This window comes from Rhipicephalus sanguineus, chromosome 3 (genome assembly GCF_013339695.2).
Source record: "Rhipicephalus sanguineus isolate Rsan-2018 chromosome 3, BIME_Rsan_1.4, whole genome shotgun sequence".
In the NCBI taxonomy this organism is placed as follows: Eukaryota; Metazoa; Arthropoda; class Arachnida; order Ixodida; family Ixodidae; genus Rhipicephalus; species Rhipicephalus sanguineus.
This window is the reverse complement of record NC_051178.1, coordinates 142418931-142438658: the sequence shown is the minus strand read 5'-3', so window position 1 is coordinate 142438658 and position 19728 is coordinate 142418931. Positions and strand designations below refer to the sequence as shown.

Genomic DNA, 19728 nt, shown 5'->3' with positions numbered 1-19728 from the left:
TCACTTCCATCTAAATGTTTTTCGCACACGCGAACGTACTTGAAGTCGAACGAAAATCGGGCAGTCTTCTGTCGCGGGATTGCACGTTTCCACCTGTCACGTTGTTCTGCGTCGGCTGGTAAACAGAACAGGGAGACTTTTTTGACGGTGCCCTTGTATCCCGAGCGACAGCCCAGCAGACAGCAGGTGTTGGGCATCGCTGTAACAACGAGGTGACCGCAAAAGGAAGGAAAAAAGGGCTGCAACCAGCACAAACAACACCACTCCGTGCCCACACTACGCTAATGGCGGCCAGCAGCAGCCGGCTTCTTCGTCCCCCTTCTAGCTACGCCAGCGCCGCGACACGGAAAGTGCGGGCGGTATATGAAGCTCTCCCATTGAGTTACGCGGGTGTTTCATGACCAGTAAAAGTATGAGGGACCGTGGTGAAGGGAATGCATCACTTTGGTAGCTCACGTATTGCAATTTTTGCTGACCTGTATTGCAGAGGAAGGAGATGATGACGCCTTCTTGCACAATGCGGCAACACTTCCAAAAGGAGCCAAGCCAAGCGACATGCGCATGTCCCTGCCAGTGGACGAAGATGACTACCTGATGCCTTCACCACGATCCAAGGGCCTCTCCACCACTTACATGGACTTGATCGGGGACAGTCGCTACTCAAACGGTGAGTATCTTCCACGACCGTAGAAAAACAGAGGTGTTGAGGACGCTCTGGAGGGATACTGTGGTGGTCAATCTTCAAGTGAGCAAGTGCACTGCGTTCAGATATTGCTTATCGAACCTGCCAGAGGGAGAGACAGTAAACAACTATTTCAGGGATCAGCGGGAAAGAGTTATTTCAGCGCTCATGTTGGCTCTCTTGACAGAAGAAAACCGTGAGCCCTGCATGAGATCACATCAGTATTTTCAGTCATGCACAGCTGGCTTTGCTGTTTGATATCTTTGAGGTAGTTCTTGTAAAACTGCTGCTGCTGTTGACTGCTACTTTTGTCTGTTCAGTGACTGCACTTGGTAGCAGCCCCATGGCAGCAGCTAACCCTGGTACCATGTAAAAAGCACAGTAACTCGCATGCTAGTGTCCTTGAAATGATGTAGATTGCTGTATCACTTTAGGCTGAGCACAGCAGAAGAGTTAATGAGAGAGCCGGTGTTCGAAGAGTTCAGCTGTCTGTGGAAAAGTCAAATCTTCTTTGAAGAAACTATAGTGTAACTTACCTTGTCAAACTGTATCGAGGGTTGCTTGTCGTGAATTCAATCTCTTTTTTTTTCTCAGCTCGACGTTGTTGTGCCTAATTGCGAAAATTTTCATTTGAAAGCTCAGCATGTTTTTGTCAACTTTTCTGACATAATACGCAGCTCTGACAACATTAATGTGCAATGTTGTGGGCTTTGCTGGCTTGGTGCAGATTTTTGTTTAGTTTACCAGTTTAACCTTTGTTTTTCAGTACGAGTCATCATTATTTTTTGTAATTGTCCGGTAGTGTCTTGTATATAAAAGGCATTAACTCAGCAGTTCAGTTGGTATTACCATGTCTTTCGCATTTGACGTTTTTTTTTTTTTCTGCAGATCTGGCTAGTGCCAGCTTTCATTAAATGTCTTCGTGCACCTTCTCATTCACGTCCTCCAGGCAGAAATATCTCCATGTGGTCGCCTACATAGTAATTATGGTTCTTACATTTGGGGACCCTTCAACCCGTTCGCATTTTCTAAAGAGTAAAAAATTTCGTGCATTGTAAATCCTACTTACACAGTGTGCAGGCCTCAGGAAATGATTTTTCATAAAGCACATGCAATGTTGTGATAACCTCATCTTTGTATGGTTACCGGTGGACAAAGGATAGGCAGGCAGTACATGTAGAATTGAACACCTCTACTGCGACTCTTACAATCCATGACATTTACAATGTTACCTGCATAACAAAGTGTTTTGAAAGTCTCAAGTATTTCGTTATAATGGCATCTGATTGTACAGCCCAGAGAGAAATATAATTTATGCACATCACATAACATAGGAAAGGGTGGAGATTTCCCATTGTCATTGGCAAACAGCCCTATATCTGAAATTCTACCAAACTAGTATTTCAGATTGGCCATTGTTTAGTTTTCAGAATCATTTGATGTCCATGGCCCTACCATCCTGCTTCTCCCCTCTTTGCATACTAGTTTTGATATTAATGTTTTGGAAGATTTATGCCTGAAAAAGCCACTCATCACTTCCTCCCATCTTGCATTTTGCAGGTGTTGATGGCCTCGATCCTCGTCTTCAGGGCTACGGAGGCTTCATGCCCGACTTTGTTCCTCCCAACGGCCAGGCACCGCTCCAGGGTGTCGACAACATTGAGTACCACCTCATGAACAACCGCAACGGGCCGGCTCATCCGTTGGCAATGCAAATGCCTCGTGACCCGGGTCCCCAGTACGTCAATACCTGCCCCCTGGGTTCTCCAAACACGGTGGTCCCTCCTCAGCAGCCCGGTGTGGTGACCCGCAAACAGCACAGCTCCGACGAAGACACCGACGACCACGAGTATTACAACGACTACGACCGACTCAAGCGGGAACTTCAGCCGCTCAACCATCGTAGCCGGAGTGAAACGACGGTCTAGTGACAATGCTCCAAGCTGTGCGCGTGACAGAAACTTGTTGCTGCAGTCGTCTCCAGTTGTAGCCAGGCTGGCTGTGGGAAAGCTACTGCGTCTCCTTTCATGTTGAGGAAGCAGACTCGGTCAAGTCAAACTGTCTCTGCTGGATATGGCATGTAGACAAGAACCAAAGTTGGTGCGCAGGAGGCATCTGAGAAGTTGCTATTTTCATTATTCATTTCACTTCACCTATGTGATCAATGTTGCTGGCAAAATTTTGAACGTACAAACTTTTTTTGGCAGGACACTGAATTTTATATCTCTTCTGAAAAGACATTGCAGTCTAGTTTGAATCAGATGAGAGAGATAATTTGCTTAGAAAGCCATAATAAATTAAATTTTTTAAGAATCAACAGAGAAATTCTCGTTACCAAAGCACTGTGACATTTATCACCCAGTGGCAAAGTGAAACTTCTCCATTCTTCTAAGAAAAGTCTTCAGAGACTGCAGCTGTCGGCAGAACACAGAAAAAAAAAAAACCTTCATGCAAAGCATTGAGTGATCTCAGTCGTCTCTCCTGAAAAAAGGCTTTCCGTTTGAAAGCAGCTAGCAGTGCGCAACGAGGAGCTCTGCATCTGAGTGAAAGTCTTGCATTTTGTTTCAACGCTAGCACCTTCCATTGCCGCCTGCTTCTGGTCACGTCAAGTCACCTCGTCGAGGCTTCAGCAGTGAACGCAGACTGTGACCGGTGTTGACTGTGGGTTATATCAACCGAGGACTCTGGAGAGGCAAACGAAGACGCGTCACCGTGGGACCAGTTATCATTTCCAGGAACTTGATATTTCCCATGTGCTATTTATTTTCGTGGAACACACACGAGACTGTGAAAATGGAGCCAGGTGTCTTCATTCAGGACTGTGCTTCCTTTTAAAAAGGTCACTAAAGTTTGGTGCAGTTTGATGTACATATTATACATAACTCTCCCATTTCTTTTTATCTCCCCCCCCCCCCTCCTCCCTATTTCTTGGAAGTGCGTACATTTTTTTGTGAGCTGTGCCCAAAACATTGCCACTGTAGTCTTTTATTTGTCCTTTTTTTTGCATGACCTTGCCACATTGTGCTACTAAGGAGAGCCGTTTGTTGTGCCTACTGCCATCCTGAAATTACTGAGCTGTCTTTTTCGTTCCTCGTGGCTTGATTAGCGCATTGATGTCTTCCGTGCCTAACGACATCAGCGGGTGCATGTAATGCATAAGCTTTCAGTATTACAACTCATCCGAGTGCCATAAGACATTGCTATCACTTCACTAACTCGTGCAACAATAATTGGTTGACTCATCGACTTCCTATCGACACAACAATCGCTTTGTATATGTTGTTAAGTTTCTATGAACATACTTTTTTAGCAAGGCCCGAGAAGAGCCTGCATTTACAAGGACTTTAAACATCATTGCACAAGGTGTGTAGTGCCTGTGTGCAAAGATTGGTCTATTTGGAGTCAAAATTGCAAATGATGTCCTTGCACTATTGAAACCTGTAGCAGGGTTTGGTTTTGATTTCCTCTCTCCTTTCATGGAACATACCTGGTGATTACTACTCAAGCAGCTGAAGAGCATGCTTGAATCACTCCACTGGTTGTGAATGTCTGTAAAGAGTGCATTCTAATTGTCGAATGCAGACGGTGACTCATTTTTACTTTTCAATTACATTTAATACAGTCATGGCACATTTTAAAAATCGGAGATTGTGTTGAATTGTGCCTTATATTTTTGTTTTTTACACATACACATCCTTGAAACTTCTGTTTTGTCGCATGTGATGCTGAAATTGTTGCCAGAGTTTTACAAATAATGGTTCCTGCGAGCAGAGGAGCAGAAATTTTGCTTTAAGACATTTTTTTTATGTTGAATCATTCCAAGTAAAGTACAACAGAATAGAGGTGAATTTGTAGGAGGGACCAAAACGAATCATTTCAGCGTATCATATCAACCCTGTCGGCAGCAAAAGGCCAATGCTACCGACGATGCCACTCTTTCCTTTCAGGTGCAGACTAAATTCATTGTAACCTAGACTCGTGTCCCACACTGCCTCATGATCATTGTAACAGCATTTGACTTGCCACAATACTTTTTGACCTTTACCTGTATATACGTACATTTTAAGACTTCTCAACTGGCTTCAACAGGAAAGCTCTAATGAATAAGCTCACCTCATTAGGCTCAGCTAAGCTGCATGTTTCCGCATGTTATGTATGTATTGTACAAAGTGTGTTTTACCAATGAGTGTCAACTTCCCAAGTTTTACATAGTCCTGTTAGGAGCAGTTTAGGGTGCATTCCTAGTGTGACTGCTCTCCATGTGTGGTACCTCTGAAGAGTGGAAATTTTAAAGATGAGAGTTGTATTTGCTATATGGTACATTAATAAAATTACTTGTCCAATAAACGGCTTTCGTGATGTTTTGCTATCCATTGAAATGAGAGCGTTTCTGCCTAGAATGATGCAGAACCGAAAGTGCAGTGTTGCCACGAGGCACATCACTCCTGCATTTAAGAGGTGTGGCTTTAATTTCTGCATACGTCGGGTGCTTCGGTGCGCATTTCGCCTGGCCTGCGCGCGACTCTACTCCCCAAGCTTTAGGATTGTTGCGCTATCATCGAGGCAACCAGTCGCTTTACCATGCACGTTGTAATTTGCACAGTAGCATACCTCCTCAAATGCAGTTTCATCATTGACTTAATTAGGGTACTGATTGTTAGTTACAAGCAGTGAGCAGGTGCTTCTGTCATTAGATATGTTGCATTCATACAGACATTCTTAAGGGCACGAGGCATACACTCAGATTCAGAGCCCCTTGACTCTGTATGTTATCGAATGCCAGTGTGCACATGTCTATGTGATCAAGTGAGTCGGCGTTGGCAGTGGAAATTGCATGCAGAAGGATAAACGCACGTAGAAAGTGGTGGTTACGTGAACATTGTGATGTACACAAGGCTGCCCTCCTATCTCATCGAAATGCAGTCGGCGCATAGTCGTTTTGCTCTAGCATGAATGACGTCAGCATTCGCAGTTAGTTGAGGAGTGACTTAAAATTATACCCCGGTGGAGTCACTGCTTTCATGGAAGCGATTGGCTGCGTCTCCAATGACATTGCAACGGACACCACTCTGATACCAGCATCTCACTAAAGGGATCGAAGACCGCCCTGCGCATGTCCGGCTGATCATTGTGTGGATCAGTGTCAGCACTGGCTGGTCATGGCCTAACGAACACTGTAAAGGGCACAAGAGTATTGGTGGCTAGGATGAAGTTCCTGAAAATGATGGTGGCGATAAATTATTTTATTCGTGAAAGGAAGGACCGTGAGAGAGGGACGGCAGGTAGGCACAAACTAAATCACGCACACCAAAGCATTAGCTAAAAAGGGGGTTAATGTGACAAGCTCATCAGGGTGTTCGAGTATAGTATCCATTTGTGTAGATTCCAGATCGGGATGTAGCAAAATGAAGTTGTTTCGATGATGATGTAAAATAATGGGCTCGATTTTGGCCACGCATGACGAGTGTCAAAAGGTACACATGCAGGGGGCAGAGATGGTAATAATAATTGGGGGGTTTAACGTCCCCAAACCACGATATGGTTATGAGGGACACCACAGGAGGGCTTCGGAAATTTATTTTGACCATCTGCGGTTCTCTAACGTGCGCCTAAACTTAAGTACACGGGCCTCAAGCATTTTTCGCCTCCATCGAAAATGCGGCCGGGATACGATTACGCGACCTTCGGGTCAGCAGTCGAGCACCGTAACCACTAGACCACCGTGGCGATTAGTGTGCACATGTGTCAACGCCCCCAGTCCTGTTAGCAAGTAACCATTTATTTATTTACAGATTACCCACATCGCCATATAGGCATTACGTAGGGGGGGAACAAAAACATAACCAGAATAAAAGAACGCTTGCAGAGATATATACACACATATAGAAATATCAACATAACATTATCAGGAGTAACATGAGTATAGATCACCAAATACAATTTCGAGACACGTAGTACATACATTTGTTATTGCAAGAACAATTTCACAACATGGAAAAAAATAAATCATTATCTGTTATATTTACTAAGTCGTCTGTTAAACTGTTCCAATCTCTTATTGTTTTAGGAAAGAACGAGTAGAAAAAAAGTGTTGGATCTGCATTTAAAGGTAGAAATCTTTTTGCTATTATCACAGCGAGTGGATGTGTAGGATGGTTCAACAAGGTAGCTATGACGATAATACCTGTGTTAGAGTTATAGATCTGGTGCAACAGCTTAAGCCGTAGTTTCTGTCTACTTACACGGAGCAGATCCCATCCCAAAGTGGCCTTCATCTGAGAAACACTGGCATAGGGCTGTAATTATTTAAAACAACCTTGCCGCTTGGTTCTGAAGTTTTCAAGTCTATTATAAGATAGTCTTGGTGGGGGTCCCATATTACGCATGCATAATCAAGTATGGATCTGACTTGCAAAAAATATAAAGTTTCCTTGATTGTCGCGCGTCGCCTGTTTGAGATTCCTGCGGATAAGTGAAGCATCTTACTAGCTTTTGCTATGGCCATGTCAATATGTTTGTTCCATGTAAACGATTCGGTAAGTAAACGCCGAGGTACTTATAATGGCAGTGTATGTTGATGGCGACGTCGTAGATGTTGTATTGATGCTCCGGATTTGGATGTTTTCCTTGAGAAGCTCGCGCTGCAACACTTTTAATATTCAATGCATGTTCCACTTTTTACACCAGTCCGCTATGTGATCTAGGTCGGTTTGCAAAGTGTGTATATATATCATTTTCAGTCGCAATTTCTCTGTATATGACACAGTCGTCAGCAAATAATTTTATGGGTGATCTAATGTTTTTCAACTATGTTGTTTATGTAGATTAGGAACATAAGGGCCCTAAACGCTTCCTGCGGAGCTCCCGAAGTCACTGCTATTGACGAAGATTGACATTATTTAGGACAACGGACTGGGTTCTACCACTTAAGTAATTTCGTCATGTTTGAACATTTTTATTTATGTTTAATGCAGCAAGCCTTACATCCAAGAGCTTATGCGACACAGTATCGAATGCTTTTTGGAAGTCTACAAACACCGCGTCTACCCGACTACCGTTATCAATGGCTTTGGATACGAAGTGCTGAAATTCTATTAGTTGGGTGTTACAGGAATAACCTTTCCGGAAATCGTGCTGGGAGGGAGTAAAGAAAGCGTCTGAATCAAGGAATTTAAATACGTTGGAATGTAAAATGTGTTCAAATATTTTGCAACATATCGACGTTAAAGAGATTGGCCTGTAATTTTCTCTCACTTTTCTTCTCCAGTTTTAAAATGGGTGTAACGTTTGCCGTTTTCCAATCCTGAGGGATAAGACCAGTGATACTTAAATACGGAGCAATGATGTCATGACACTATTTGAGGACTACTGGGTATAGTCCATCAGGTCCAATGGCTTTTGTTGCGTCTACGCGGCGTAATAATGAATCGACGCCACTAACATCAATTTCAATGTCTGGCAACATATTGCTCTGAGCGGTATTGTTTAGAAGCGTTGTCTGCTCGGTAGTTTCATGCGAAAAGACTGATTGAAAATATTGATTAAAGCATTCCGCCCTCTGGAAGTCTGACGTCACGGTTTCGCCGTCGACACTTAAAGGCCAACTCCGGCGATTTTTCGAGGTCGATGGATCTCAGTGAAATTCGCTGGGTACGTTCCTTTGCACGTTTCCGTTATTTTTGCCAAATTACAGGCTTGAGACATGCGCAGATTGTTTGCAAATGAATTTTAAAGATTGTCTGCAAACGCCCTCTTGGCTTCCTACAATTATTGGCAATATTGCGTCTGTGACGTCAGTATTGGGAAGGCGGCGGAAATGACGCAGCCGAGGGCACCGCTAACTTCGGCCGCTACAGCGAGTGTCTGCTGTACTGGCCGAGACACTGTCATTAACAGACGCGGCACTGTCAGTCGCAGACATTACAGCTGATGCGCGGTGTGCTCACCTCTCCACTGTGCGCCTGCTCGTCCCGGCTGTCACAGTTTTCATACTCCCCGCCGGCGTGATCGGCATGCCTTGCACGACTTCCGGTTCGTTCGTAACAACGTCTACGTCATACGTAGACAGTACACTCGGTTGGGTTTCGGTTTCGGTGTTGCGCTTTTTTGCTTATTTAAATTATTCTCCAATTTGCCGAGTATTTCTGCTATCAGGCCCGTAACAGGAGCGTCTCAGGAACATAAAAGCACCATTACTTTGACATGGCTAAAAATCGCCGGAGTTGGTATCTGGTATAGATATATATTCTTTTCGGTTCTGCTTTACATATTTCCAGAATGACTTCGGGTTTTCTTTTAAGTCATTGGCCTAATTTAACAAAAATGAATCTTTCGCCGATTTAATTGTTACTTTTAATAAATTATTTATTCCCTCTAAGTGCTTTTGGTTTACCAAACTAGAGTTAGCAGAAAATATTTTATACGCGCGTTTAGCTTTCCTAATAAGTTTGCGTATTTCTGTGTTAAACCAAGGTTTATGCGTTTTTTTTTTTACGCAAGTATACCTACATGGAACATGACTTTCGACCAATCTGAATATTTTGTCGCGGAACGTTGACCACAGAGCCAACGGACAGCGTGCTTTTGACATATGCTGAAAAGTAGGGAAGAAGTTTTCTAGTTCATTTCTAATAGCAGCGTATTCTCCCCTGTCGTAGCTGAACACTTTTCTTCGTGGAGTTTGTGATGCCCGTACACGCTGTACGCCAAGCTCTGCGACAACGGCCCTGTGATCGCTAATACCTGGGCAAACAGTAATCCCTGATACTAAGTTTGGTTCATTGCAAAGCACCAAGTCTAAAATTGAGTTTTCTCGTGTAGGTTCCAGCACGTACTGCTGCAAACCATACAATCCGAGCAGTTCTTCAAACTCGTGAGTAGATACGGGAGCCATCACCAACTACGCGTCCAGCACTCCAATTGAAGTTTGGCAAGTTAAAATCTCCCCAAAGAAATACGCTGTTAGGCATAAAAGATAGCACATCAGACAGAAAACCGAATGATTCACTTCTGCCCGGTGGGCGATAGTATGTCCCAAACGCGACATTGTTTCCCTCGGGTAAATTCACGAGACACCAGACAGATTCAGAGTTGTTTTCGAAAAGAATTTCAGTGCTTGACAATGTATTGATATTAAAAGAAACACTGCCCCGCCGTGCCCATGTCTATCTTTCCGATAGACAGTAAAACCTGGCGGAAAGATTTCCACATTACACACAGAGTCATCCAACCATGATTCAATGCCCATTACAATTTGAGGCTTAATGGTTGCTACCAAGGACATGAAACTATCGACTTTGTCTTTATGCTGCGACAGTTTACTATAGCAGAACAGAAAGCCGTTGAGGCAGTGAACAAGTGTGTTATCATTGAGGGAAACAGAATTTAGTGTAGGTCATTTGTCTCTATCCATTTGCGCATGCGCCCTTAGTGGCGTCCGCGTGTCGCTATCCCAGACAAATGTTTGCCCATTGATAATCAGTTTATCATAACTCAAACGTACACGATTTTCTTTGCAGTCTCTTTTATCTTTCGCATAGTTCCCATGTAACACAAAACATCTAAAGACGTCTCGAAACGGCTACGGACGGCTATAAACGTCTTGGTTTACGAGAATGATCAAGAATAGACATTTTTGCAATATAAGGCACAATTCCACAGCTGTCGCCTTTTTTCTTGCACGGCCTGGCTGAAATCCTCGGAAATACTGTACGAAGTACCCTTTAGTTTGAAAGCGTTTTTTAAAGACGCTCTCTCTATCCTTCCACTGCGAAAAGCATGCTACGATCGATGGGCCGGTTCTTGGTTTCTTTAAAAGCCCCTATGCGGTGAGCCCATTCAATTGAAATATCATCAAGCTTCATCACTTCCTTGCATATATCTCTAATTAAATTTTCTGAGCAGTAGTTGTCCCAGCGAAAGGTGTAACAGTTAGCTTTAAGACCGACCACCCAACAACATCAACGGCTGCTGAACTGACAGTTCTTCGCGCTGCACTTTGTGTTATCAATCGCGAACAACCGCAGCGATGGTCAATTTTTAGCGACTCCAAAGCAGCCCTACAATCTCTCTTGTCAGCCCTGCGGCGTGGACCATATGAACAACTGGTCTTCGAGATAAGACACCTCATTGATACGTCATTCGAGAAGGGACACCAAGTGACATTTCAATGGTTGCCAAGTCACTGCGGCGTGCTTGGCAACGAACATGCCGATAATGCTGCTCGGTCAGCTTTGCAAGGCGACAAGGAAGAGGCTATACTCCTTTCAAGGTCTGATGCTGCTGCCATGCTTCAAAGGATGGCAAGAATACTTCGCACTCAATACTGAATGCCTCAAGAAGCCAAAACTATCGGCAACACCACCTCAACGAGTTGTGGCGACTTCAACTACCATCTGGACTCCGCCGAAGAGAGGCCACTCTGCTATGCCGCTTGTGGCTAAGAGTGGCTTTCACGAAGTCATATTCGTTTCGAATAGGGATGGCCGACAACGCTCTTTGCGACGCCTGCGGCACCGAGGAGACCTTGCAGCATATCTTCTGCGACTGCCCTCGCTACGATGCGCAGAGACGATCCCTCATATTCGCTCTCGCTCGTCTTCACAACAGACCGTTGACACTAGAAACAGTTCTACAATGTCATCCTGATAAGTCATCGACAATTCAAGCAACCAAGGCATTGCTCAATTCCTAAGGACGACAGGCTTACACGAGCGGCTGTAGACTTTTTAATGATGCCGCATACCGCACAAGACTGCCGCTCTGCGCTGTGAAGTTATGTGTGTGCGTGTGTGTTCCCCTCTCTTTCTCTCTTTCTTTACTCTTCTTTCAATCTCCCCCATCCCTTCCCCCTGTACAGGGTAGCATACCGGTTATGCCAAACTGGTTAACATCCCTGTCTTTCCTCTCTCTCGTTTTCCTTCCTTCCTTCCTTCTGACGTTTCCCAAGTCTCATTTTTTTCCCTATCAGGCACACCAAAAAAATAACAGGTTCTGTCTACGACACTCTTTTCGGCCCATGCTCACCCTAGCTTCTACATAATCGTCACCCAGCACCTGGAGTAGCATGTCAGGCGAACAGCCAGGCAAACATCTCCAGCTTCATTAAAATGTTTTATCTCTCTCTCTCTACCATGTACCAGGTGCTGCTCGGATTCTTCGTTGTCGCGGCGAACATCGCCGGGGCGGTGGTACATGGCATCATCGAACCTTGGCCGAAGCCTAGGTCATCTGCAGTCATCGGACCGTGCCTTCCACGGACCACGGGATGATCTGCTGCAACTTGTATGTGATCTCCGGCACACCGAGATGGATTCTGCGCATCGTGGAACGTTTCCGTTTCCGCTGCGTGCTGGCCATAAAAAGGGTCAACCTGTGCTACAACGACTGGGGAACAGAAGGGATTGCAGTGCCACCTATGAGTCACTGAAGATCGTCCATTTCATTACTGATGAACGGGCACAACAATGGACGACCCGAATGTGCCATAAATGTTTTAGGGCTCGGGAGGTTCCACTAATTCTCAACAGTCAGCTCTTTACCAGAGCGTGCGCCATGACGGTGATGCTTTTTCAAATTAAGCTCCAACGTTCTGATGACTTTCATGAACGGCCCAACGATTGTGATATTAAGCACAAACACTCATACCACCGTGAAAGGAACTCTGGAACCTCATTGGCCGGTGCAGGCAGACAGATTAGTCGGGTGGTCTTGCTTGCAGTCGCTTTGTATGACTTCGTTAAAAGAGATATATCTTGCGCACGCGCAGTGGAAAGTATTGTACTAAGGAACGACATCATGCTTAATAAAGATGATTTTATTTGTACAAATCATAGGCGTCGTCTCACTCACCTTGTTTTTTTTTCTACAGGACGGATAGAGGCACACTTTGGTTTGAAGAACAGGCCCAGTTTGAAAGCCTAGTTAAATACTATACAGGCAGTTGTAAACATAAATAAAAAATGGCTGAACGTGTGCTCATGCATTTTCACTACATATAACATTTCATTGGCGTCAGAGCGTGCGTGTGCATGCATGCTGTGTAGTGAAACGTGAACAGATGTGATGCAATGTGGTCTGGCAGAGAAGCGGCGAACCAGCGCCAGCAGTATGTAGCGTGACAAGCTACTTTCTTAATGTCAGTGTTTGCATGCAAAAGCCCCGTCCGTGTCCAGCACACGGTTGGCGACATATATATATATATATATATATATGCTTTTCACCGTTAACTTGTTCGCAACTTTCTTCATCATGATGCAGGCTAAGTAGATATATGAACATATGTGTAGTAGATCCGAAACGTGCAGAAAAAAAGGAATGTTTATAGGGACTACTGAACAGTTTTTGAAGTCTCCGAATGGGCCCCGCCGCGGTGGTCTAGTGGTTATGGCGCTCGACTGCTGACCCGAAGGTCGCGCTATCGAATCCTGGCCGCGGCGGCTGCATTTTCGATGGAGGCGAAAATGTTTGAGGCCCGTGTACTTATATTTAGGTGCACGTTAAAGAACCCCAGGTGGTCGAAATTTCCGGAGCCCTCCACTACGGCGTCTCTCATAATCATATGGTGGTTTTGGGACGTTAAACCCCCGATATTATTAAGTCTCCAAATGGCTAAGTACGTAGCTTGACGTGATGATAGTTGCCACTATAACTTCCGAATTCAACAACATCCACCACAGCCTACCGCAGCATATTCTGTCTAATCATTACTCTGCACCTACCATGCCTTACTTGGGCCGAGCCGAGAAAGAACAGTAAAGGCTGCGGAAGATCGTTAAAGACCCCGCCCAAGGACGCGTTCTTATTGTTGTTGCATGGGAAAACTATGACCTTGATAAACTACGCTCCGCTGAAGCTTACATGAACAGCAGTTATTATATCACGTAACCTGTATAACAGGCGCCAAGTTTGAACGCGCGATATGATATAATTATTATTTTCTTATACAGGCAAGTATAATGTCTACACAGACTGTGTTTGGCCCAGATTTTGGTTCTGGAATACCTATTCAGTGTCCTTGAGACAGTGCTCTCATGTTTTTCAAACCTTGGAAAACATTCTGTAAATAGTTGAAGACGAAAAGCCACGCATCCCAACAGCAAACTACTGCAGCTCCGGCGTGCGCGAAGTCCCGTTATCAGGCGCAAGGAGATAACCGTATTTATCGTCGTCCATCACGCACGACGGCACAGTGCCCCCACGAGTGAGCACGCTCGGCTTAGTCACTTTCTTGCCATCAAACCACAGGCCGCGCTTGACGAGGACGTTCAGAAAGCGAGCGGAAGTCTTTTCTGGAAAGTCTCCCCACCGGATGCCGTCGTCCTTCTGCGCGGACTTGAGCTTCACTCGGAGGCCCTCGACGTCGAAGCACCACGAGCAGTGCCAGCCGGCGTTATAGTCGTCGTTCTGGCCCAGGGTCCAGTCCTCCAGTTCCCCTCCGTAGAGCTCCTCCGAGTTGGCAGGAATGTCTTCGCGACGCAGGCGAGCCGCGTCGTTGCGCAATACCCGCGACAGAAAGCGCATCGTGCACACGGAGAGCACTTGCACGTGCTCTTGCACATGCTGCCAGAAGAATCCGTACAGCGTCCAACGCAGCCGCAGAAACATGGGTTCCCCGAAGCCCTCGTGCGTCTTGAGATACGCAAGAGGACCCGCCCTCGGTACCTCGTCGGCGTCCGTCAGCACGAAGAGGTCGTCGTCCCTGAGACCCGAGAGTTGCTTCTTGGCCTGTCGCCAGAGGAAGCTCCTCTGGTAGCCGTCGGCGAACCAACCGTCTTCCCGACCTTTACTCGGGAAGTGGTCGAGGAAGACGTGCACGATCTTGTCCTGATACGGTGCCAGGAAACCCTTCTGGAGCTCCGGAAGGAGGTGCAACGGCTTGGGCTCCCCCCTGGCACTGTAGTTAGACTCGCAGACGACGAACACGTCGACGACGTTGTACAGTTCTCGCAACCGCACCTCCAAGAGGTCGAGCTCGTGGTTTATGTTGATGGCGTTGACGATACGCCGAGGCCGGCCGCTCCTGCGGTGGACCTTCTTGTTAGTCCAGCGACGTCTGAAGCGCTTGGAAGAACTGATGGCTTCGGGTAAGCTGCAGTCGTCCGAAAACCACCCCGGCTGGCATACGCACGAACTATGGCTCGCTTTAATATCGGTACCGTGTACGAAGCAGGTGGCATTGCCAAGGGGCTTGAAATAGGAAAGCAAGTCTTTGGCCCGAACTTTGTGTCTGGGTGGCTGATGAGCGTCATAGTACTTGAAGGGGTACTTGGGGAGCTTGGTAGGTGGTTGAGACGCGGGCCTTTGAGATAGCTCTAAAGGAATCGTGACCTGCAGGAAAATGAGCGCATGGAAGTCAAAACACCTACACAGAAAAAAATTCGCATGCTAATCCAGTAGTTATTCCGTATAATTTCCGGATCGTTGTTAGGTAAGGCACAAGTACTTCGCATGAATTACCCTTCGTGTATGTGCCAATTAACCTATCGAAACAATCTACTGAATTACTGAGCCTGTGCTCAAATCGATGCACGAAACATAACAATAACACCTATGGGAAAGTCAAAAGATGGCAACTCGTGGCACGATCGCGTTGAAATGCCAAGACGGTGTACTGTTGCACAAGAAGAGCGAGACTGTCAGCCGTGGTATAAGGTGCGCTACCAGTTCGCGCCGTCAAAACCTTCAATTTTATCATTCAGAGTAAAATGTGTAATTGCGATTGAGACAGCTTCAGCGGCCAGCACATGCTCTGCACCCACGCTGTAGCGCAGTTCATTGGTCTGCAGAGATAAGCAATACAATGTCGTTTTGGGCTGGCTTATCAATGTGGTTCGGCATTTAGCGGTTAGACTGTAGTTGTACATATATGGTTTCGAGTACAAAAGGGTGTACATTTTAGGAGTGAACCGATGCAGAAATAAATAGAGGGAGCTGGGGAGAGCACGGTAAGGAAATACATTGGCTTTAAGTGATAACAATGGGGGTATAGTGATGTGTTACCTGCAGCGCTTGCTGTCCTGTGAGGACGACGGGCGCTGCTCCACCTCCGAGCTGCGCTCGGTGGATACGAGCCACGAGGAATCCGCTGCCGAGCAGGGCCAGCGCCAGCAGGCGGGCCCGGCGGTAGGACAAAGCCACCATAGTGCCATGCCAGGACTCTCACCAGCACCTTTCCGCCGAGCTCCTCCTGCGTCGCGAGTATACGTTATACACAACGGGTCGTCATTGCAAATCACATATGTGACTCAGACAACTGGCATAGATTGTCTACAGGCTTCATGTGGAACGGTCTTATGATTGTGTAATGTATATATCAAATATGTATAGATAAATGTCGTTAAGCAGCTTATTTCAGGCTGAAAAAGTACAGTTGCCTGGGGGACTGGCGAAAAGGCAAGAAAGCCTGACATAGCGGAGCGCCTGTCCCCTGAAAACCCAAATTCGCAAACAAAATGACACAATGTTAGGTGTTACAATTCACAAAAGTTACAACAATGTATAGTAGAAATATTACGATGGGTTTGTCGTTGTTCACAGACCTCAAATGTACATTAGCTGAATATTCGAATATTAATCAGCTGCATTGGATCGTTAGCACTCGTAATCCAGCGAACATTCGGGACTATGTAACGGCCATTTTGTCTAATTACTGGTGTATTTTTAACTATTGTATGAGGATATGTTTCATTGTCAGTGTTCGGGACCAATAGTTAATAAGTATTGTACAATGTACAATCATGTTCCCATGCTCTTGATATAACATTACTTATGTACCCCCCCCCCCTTTCCCCGCTCACCACAATGCTGCGGTGTTCGAGCCTAGAAACAATAAAATGCCGCAAACATGCCTGCGGTACGTCTATGTGCAATTCACGGACATTACTGAGACATTAGAGTTTAATTATTTAGCTAACGCAAAAAAAAAAGAGGTTGATTTGCGAGTGACTTGTATTGACGGATCCAGTGGAAGCTGGGACTAACTACATAATACACAACGCCAACTAATTTTACAGAATGCCGAATGTATATTGTCATTTCAATTGATAAGTTTAGTCTCACACATCCGCCACTCCAGTTACGTTCCGTTCCAGCTGACTTCCCTGCAAAGAAATGCTGTTCCACGAAATAAAAAAAAAAAACAAAGAAAGAAAGGGAGACCGGCATTCCTCCACCATCGCTCGGAGTCGTTTTCCGGATCAATCTCGCCACTTCCGCCTTTCCGTGTTCGTCCCACGTATCAACTACGTGTTCTTCCGATACAATCCCCGTTTCCTGGATACACAGCAGACACGCAGACGGGTGACCCGCTGACAAAGCAGCCGAAACCTCGCAGCGCAACGCGGAGGCCTTCACTTGCATGAAAAAGAAAGAGGCACGACCAAAGACCCGCGCGCGCACTTGCGGCGGTATACGCGAAAGTGGACGGTACGCGTATATCAGGAAGAAAAGAAGCGAAGCGGGCAGAAGAAGCCGGCAGAATGCGACGGGCCGTCTCTCTTTTCGCGCCTCGGAGCGTTTTGAAAAGAGTCGGAGGCGCGGCTGCATATCCGACGGGTCAGAGGAGCATTGTGAGCGTCGTCCCCCACCGCGTGCGCTTGCTGCGGGCACTGCTGCTGCTGCTGCTGAGGACGCTGCTGGTTAGCGTGTGACGCCAAGCGTGTCGCGTCCGACAGGCAGCTGCGTGGAGCCCGTGGAGCAGTGGCGCATCAGCGAACGAACGACGCGCACTTCCTTGGCATCTGGGCCACCGCGGAGAAGAGACGAGGACGACACGTGTGTGGGAGGAACGGAGACTCGAGCGCAGCTTTGTTTTTCGCACTCTCTTTCGTCATTGTTTTCATTCCCCCGTACATTATTTCTTTCCTTCGTTCTTGCGTGCTGGGCTAACGATAAGTGTATACCGATGATGTGCTTCGGTCATGCACTACGAACACGTGCCTCGTGTACCTTCTGGAAGTCACAGGGGCAGATGGCAAATAGTATCAGGGACGTAGCCAGAATTATGTTTCGGGGTGGGGGGTGGGGGGTCAACCATACTTTATGTATGTACGTGTGTGCCAGGCCCGTAGCCAAGGGGGGGGGGGGGGCTAGCCCCCCTCCCCCGAAATTTCGGTGAAGTAGGTATTTTCACCAAGAATAAATAATGAAAATGTGTTTTTTCTCAAATAGTCAAGTTTTCTGCAAGTGCCGCCCTCGAAAAAAAAAAAAAACGCCAGGCCTGCGGTGAAACCGCAGCACAGTCACAGCGAAAGCTGGAAGAGTGGCGTATCTAGAGCCCGTTAAGCTCTCTTGGGGCTACAATACAAGTACACTAGAAAGGTACCCACTACGCCATATATCACAATTTTTGTGAAGTTGGGAAGCACCTACTAAGTCATTATTCGTGTGGTAGCCTCGATGCTCACCGGAGCCGAAGACTACCGCGGGTTCAGGCTTAGCGAGCCACAGGGCCGCGTCTACCGTCGCCTGCTTACGTTTAGCGCACCGCTCCGCACGCGCTCAGCTCGCAAAGGCGTTGAGCGCCGCGCAGCATAAACACAGTGTTCGAGATAACACACACACAAACACTTTATTTGCCTTCGGCGGCACCCCAACACACACACAGTACACGTCCGCTCCCGGGGCACGGGGAAGCAAAGGGCTTCCCGCGCGGACGATACACCAAGGGGTTCCGCGAAGCACGTCGCAGCTCGCAATGGCGAGCTTTGACACGCCGCTCGGGAAAAGGTCCCTCGCGGCTATGCTGCGCACTCTCGCGATGACCACTGGGCCTGGTCGCGGGAGTTAGGGCAATCTCCGTACGTGTGGGCCTCCGGCAAGTGCGGCTCGGCGTGGTACGACCGCGCGCGAGCACTAGGCACCGCTCTTTGGCTTCACGTACGAACCGGAGCTAACACTGAGGTAAACACGCCTGCAAGGATGCCGAGGCACCCAGGCAGGCTACAGCCCAGCGATTCCCAAAGGGGACGTTGGACCGGAAGGAAAATGCGTGCTTACCCAGCGGCGTCCGGGGAGAGAGAGAGTTCGTTCCGGCCTGCACGCGCGTCTGTCCCAGCGTTGCCAGATTGGAAAGGGGCTTCGACACCAACCCTAGACCAAAATTTCACCAGATTTCACCAACACTTTAAAATGGCGACTATGACGTCATTTTTTTTTCTTTTTAGCGTTTTACTTTCCAAAGCCCTGCCTCGGAGAAAATATTTCTGTTGTTTACAACTATTTTATTACAAAAGACAGTGATTTGATTATTTCTGCACTTTTACTTGTCACTGTCACTACTTACTACATAACAAAAAGATTTTCGGAGCGTCGCCTGAAGACCAGCCGACTCGGCAACGTTCTGTGCATTCTTCACTGAATCCTTTGTGTGTCCTGCAGCAGCAGTTAGCTTCAGCCATGCATTCGTTTCAAGTACCCTTGTAGGACCCGAATTGTCGCTTTTCTATGCATTTTCTTATGTTTATTTCGCGAAAGGACTGTGTATCGGCAGGCAAACTTCTGGGCAGCGAAAATAGCGGGAACCAACGAACGAGGCGCCACGGAGTGAAATACGAGAATGGAAGAAAAACAATATATATAAAAATAGAAGAACCAGGACGGAGTGAGCAGAGATATCTTCTCGAAGAAAGGTCCACCCAAGGATGTTAAAAAAGATGCTGGAATGGAAAAGCCGAACGATAAAACGTCGGCTAAGAAAAAGTAGCAAGTCAGCTGTCACTGTGCTCTTAGTTTAAAATAAATTAGCTTACCCTTACCACGGTGTAGATATATACTCCACATATATCTTACACCGTGCCTTCACCTCTCGTTTTCTCTTGTATGATGAAGCCAGTGTCCACAAACAGACTTCAGTTATTTAGCCCTGTTTACAGTTTTTATCCACTTAGCACGTGTTAAGAAAACAAGAGGTAAAGACAAGGTTGGTTTTGAATACGGACCTTCGATGGCTAATTGTTCCGGACAGATACTTTCCAACGTGCCTCTGTGTTAGTGGCTTCCTTATCAAAGTCTTGGCAAGCTTTATTAGACCATCACATACTCATTCG

At 46.5% G+C, this 19728-nt stretch overlaps 2 protein-coding genes and 1 pseudogene across 3 annotated transcripts in view; 1 reads left to right on the top strand and 2 right to left on the bottom strand.

Moving 5' to 3' along the window:
* The first annotated feature begins 463 nt into the window (after nt 1–463).
* The window catches only part of LOC119387320 (epidermal growth factor receptor-like), a 254545-nt gene continuing 235280 nt past the window's right edge, over nt 464–19728 (top strand). Inside the window, exons 1-2 of one of the 2 annotated variants that reach the window (XM_049413475.1) lie at nt 464–667; nt 2243–3521. In XM_049413475.1, coding sequence (XP_049269432.1) covers nt 556–667; nt 2243–2610 — 480 coding nt within the window. In that variant the 5' untranslated portion in view covers nt 464–555 and the 3' untranslated portion in view covers nt 2611–3521. Of the gene's footprint in view, nt 668–2242; nt 4046–19728 lie in introns of both variants that reach the window. The other variant, XM_037654672.2, reaches the window with a different exon arrangement.
* LOC125757880 (uncharacterized) lies at nt 5840–11877 on the bottom strand (annotated as a pseudogene).
* The window catches only part of LOC119387319 (beta-1,4-mannosyl-glycoprotein 4-beta-N-acetylglucosaminyltransferase), a 42854-nt gene continuing 36465 nt past the window's right edge, over nt 13340–19728 (bottom strand). The window contains exons 2-3 of the mRNA XM_037654671.2: nt 15683–15869; nt 13340–15010 (exon numbers count right to left, since the gene is read on the bottom strand). Coding sequence (XP_037510599.1) covers nt 13784–15010; nt 15683–15823 — 1368 coding nt within the window. The 5' untranslated portion in view covers nt 15824–15869 and the 3' untranslated portion in view covers nt 13340–13783. The remainder of the gene's footprint in view (nt 15011–15682; nt 15870–19728) is intronic.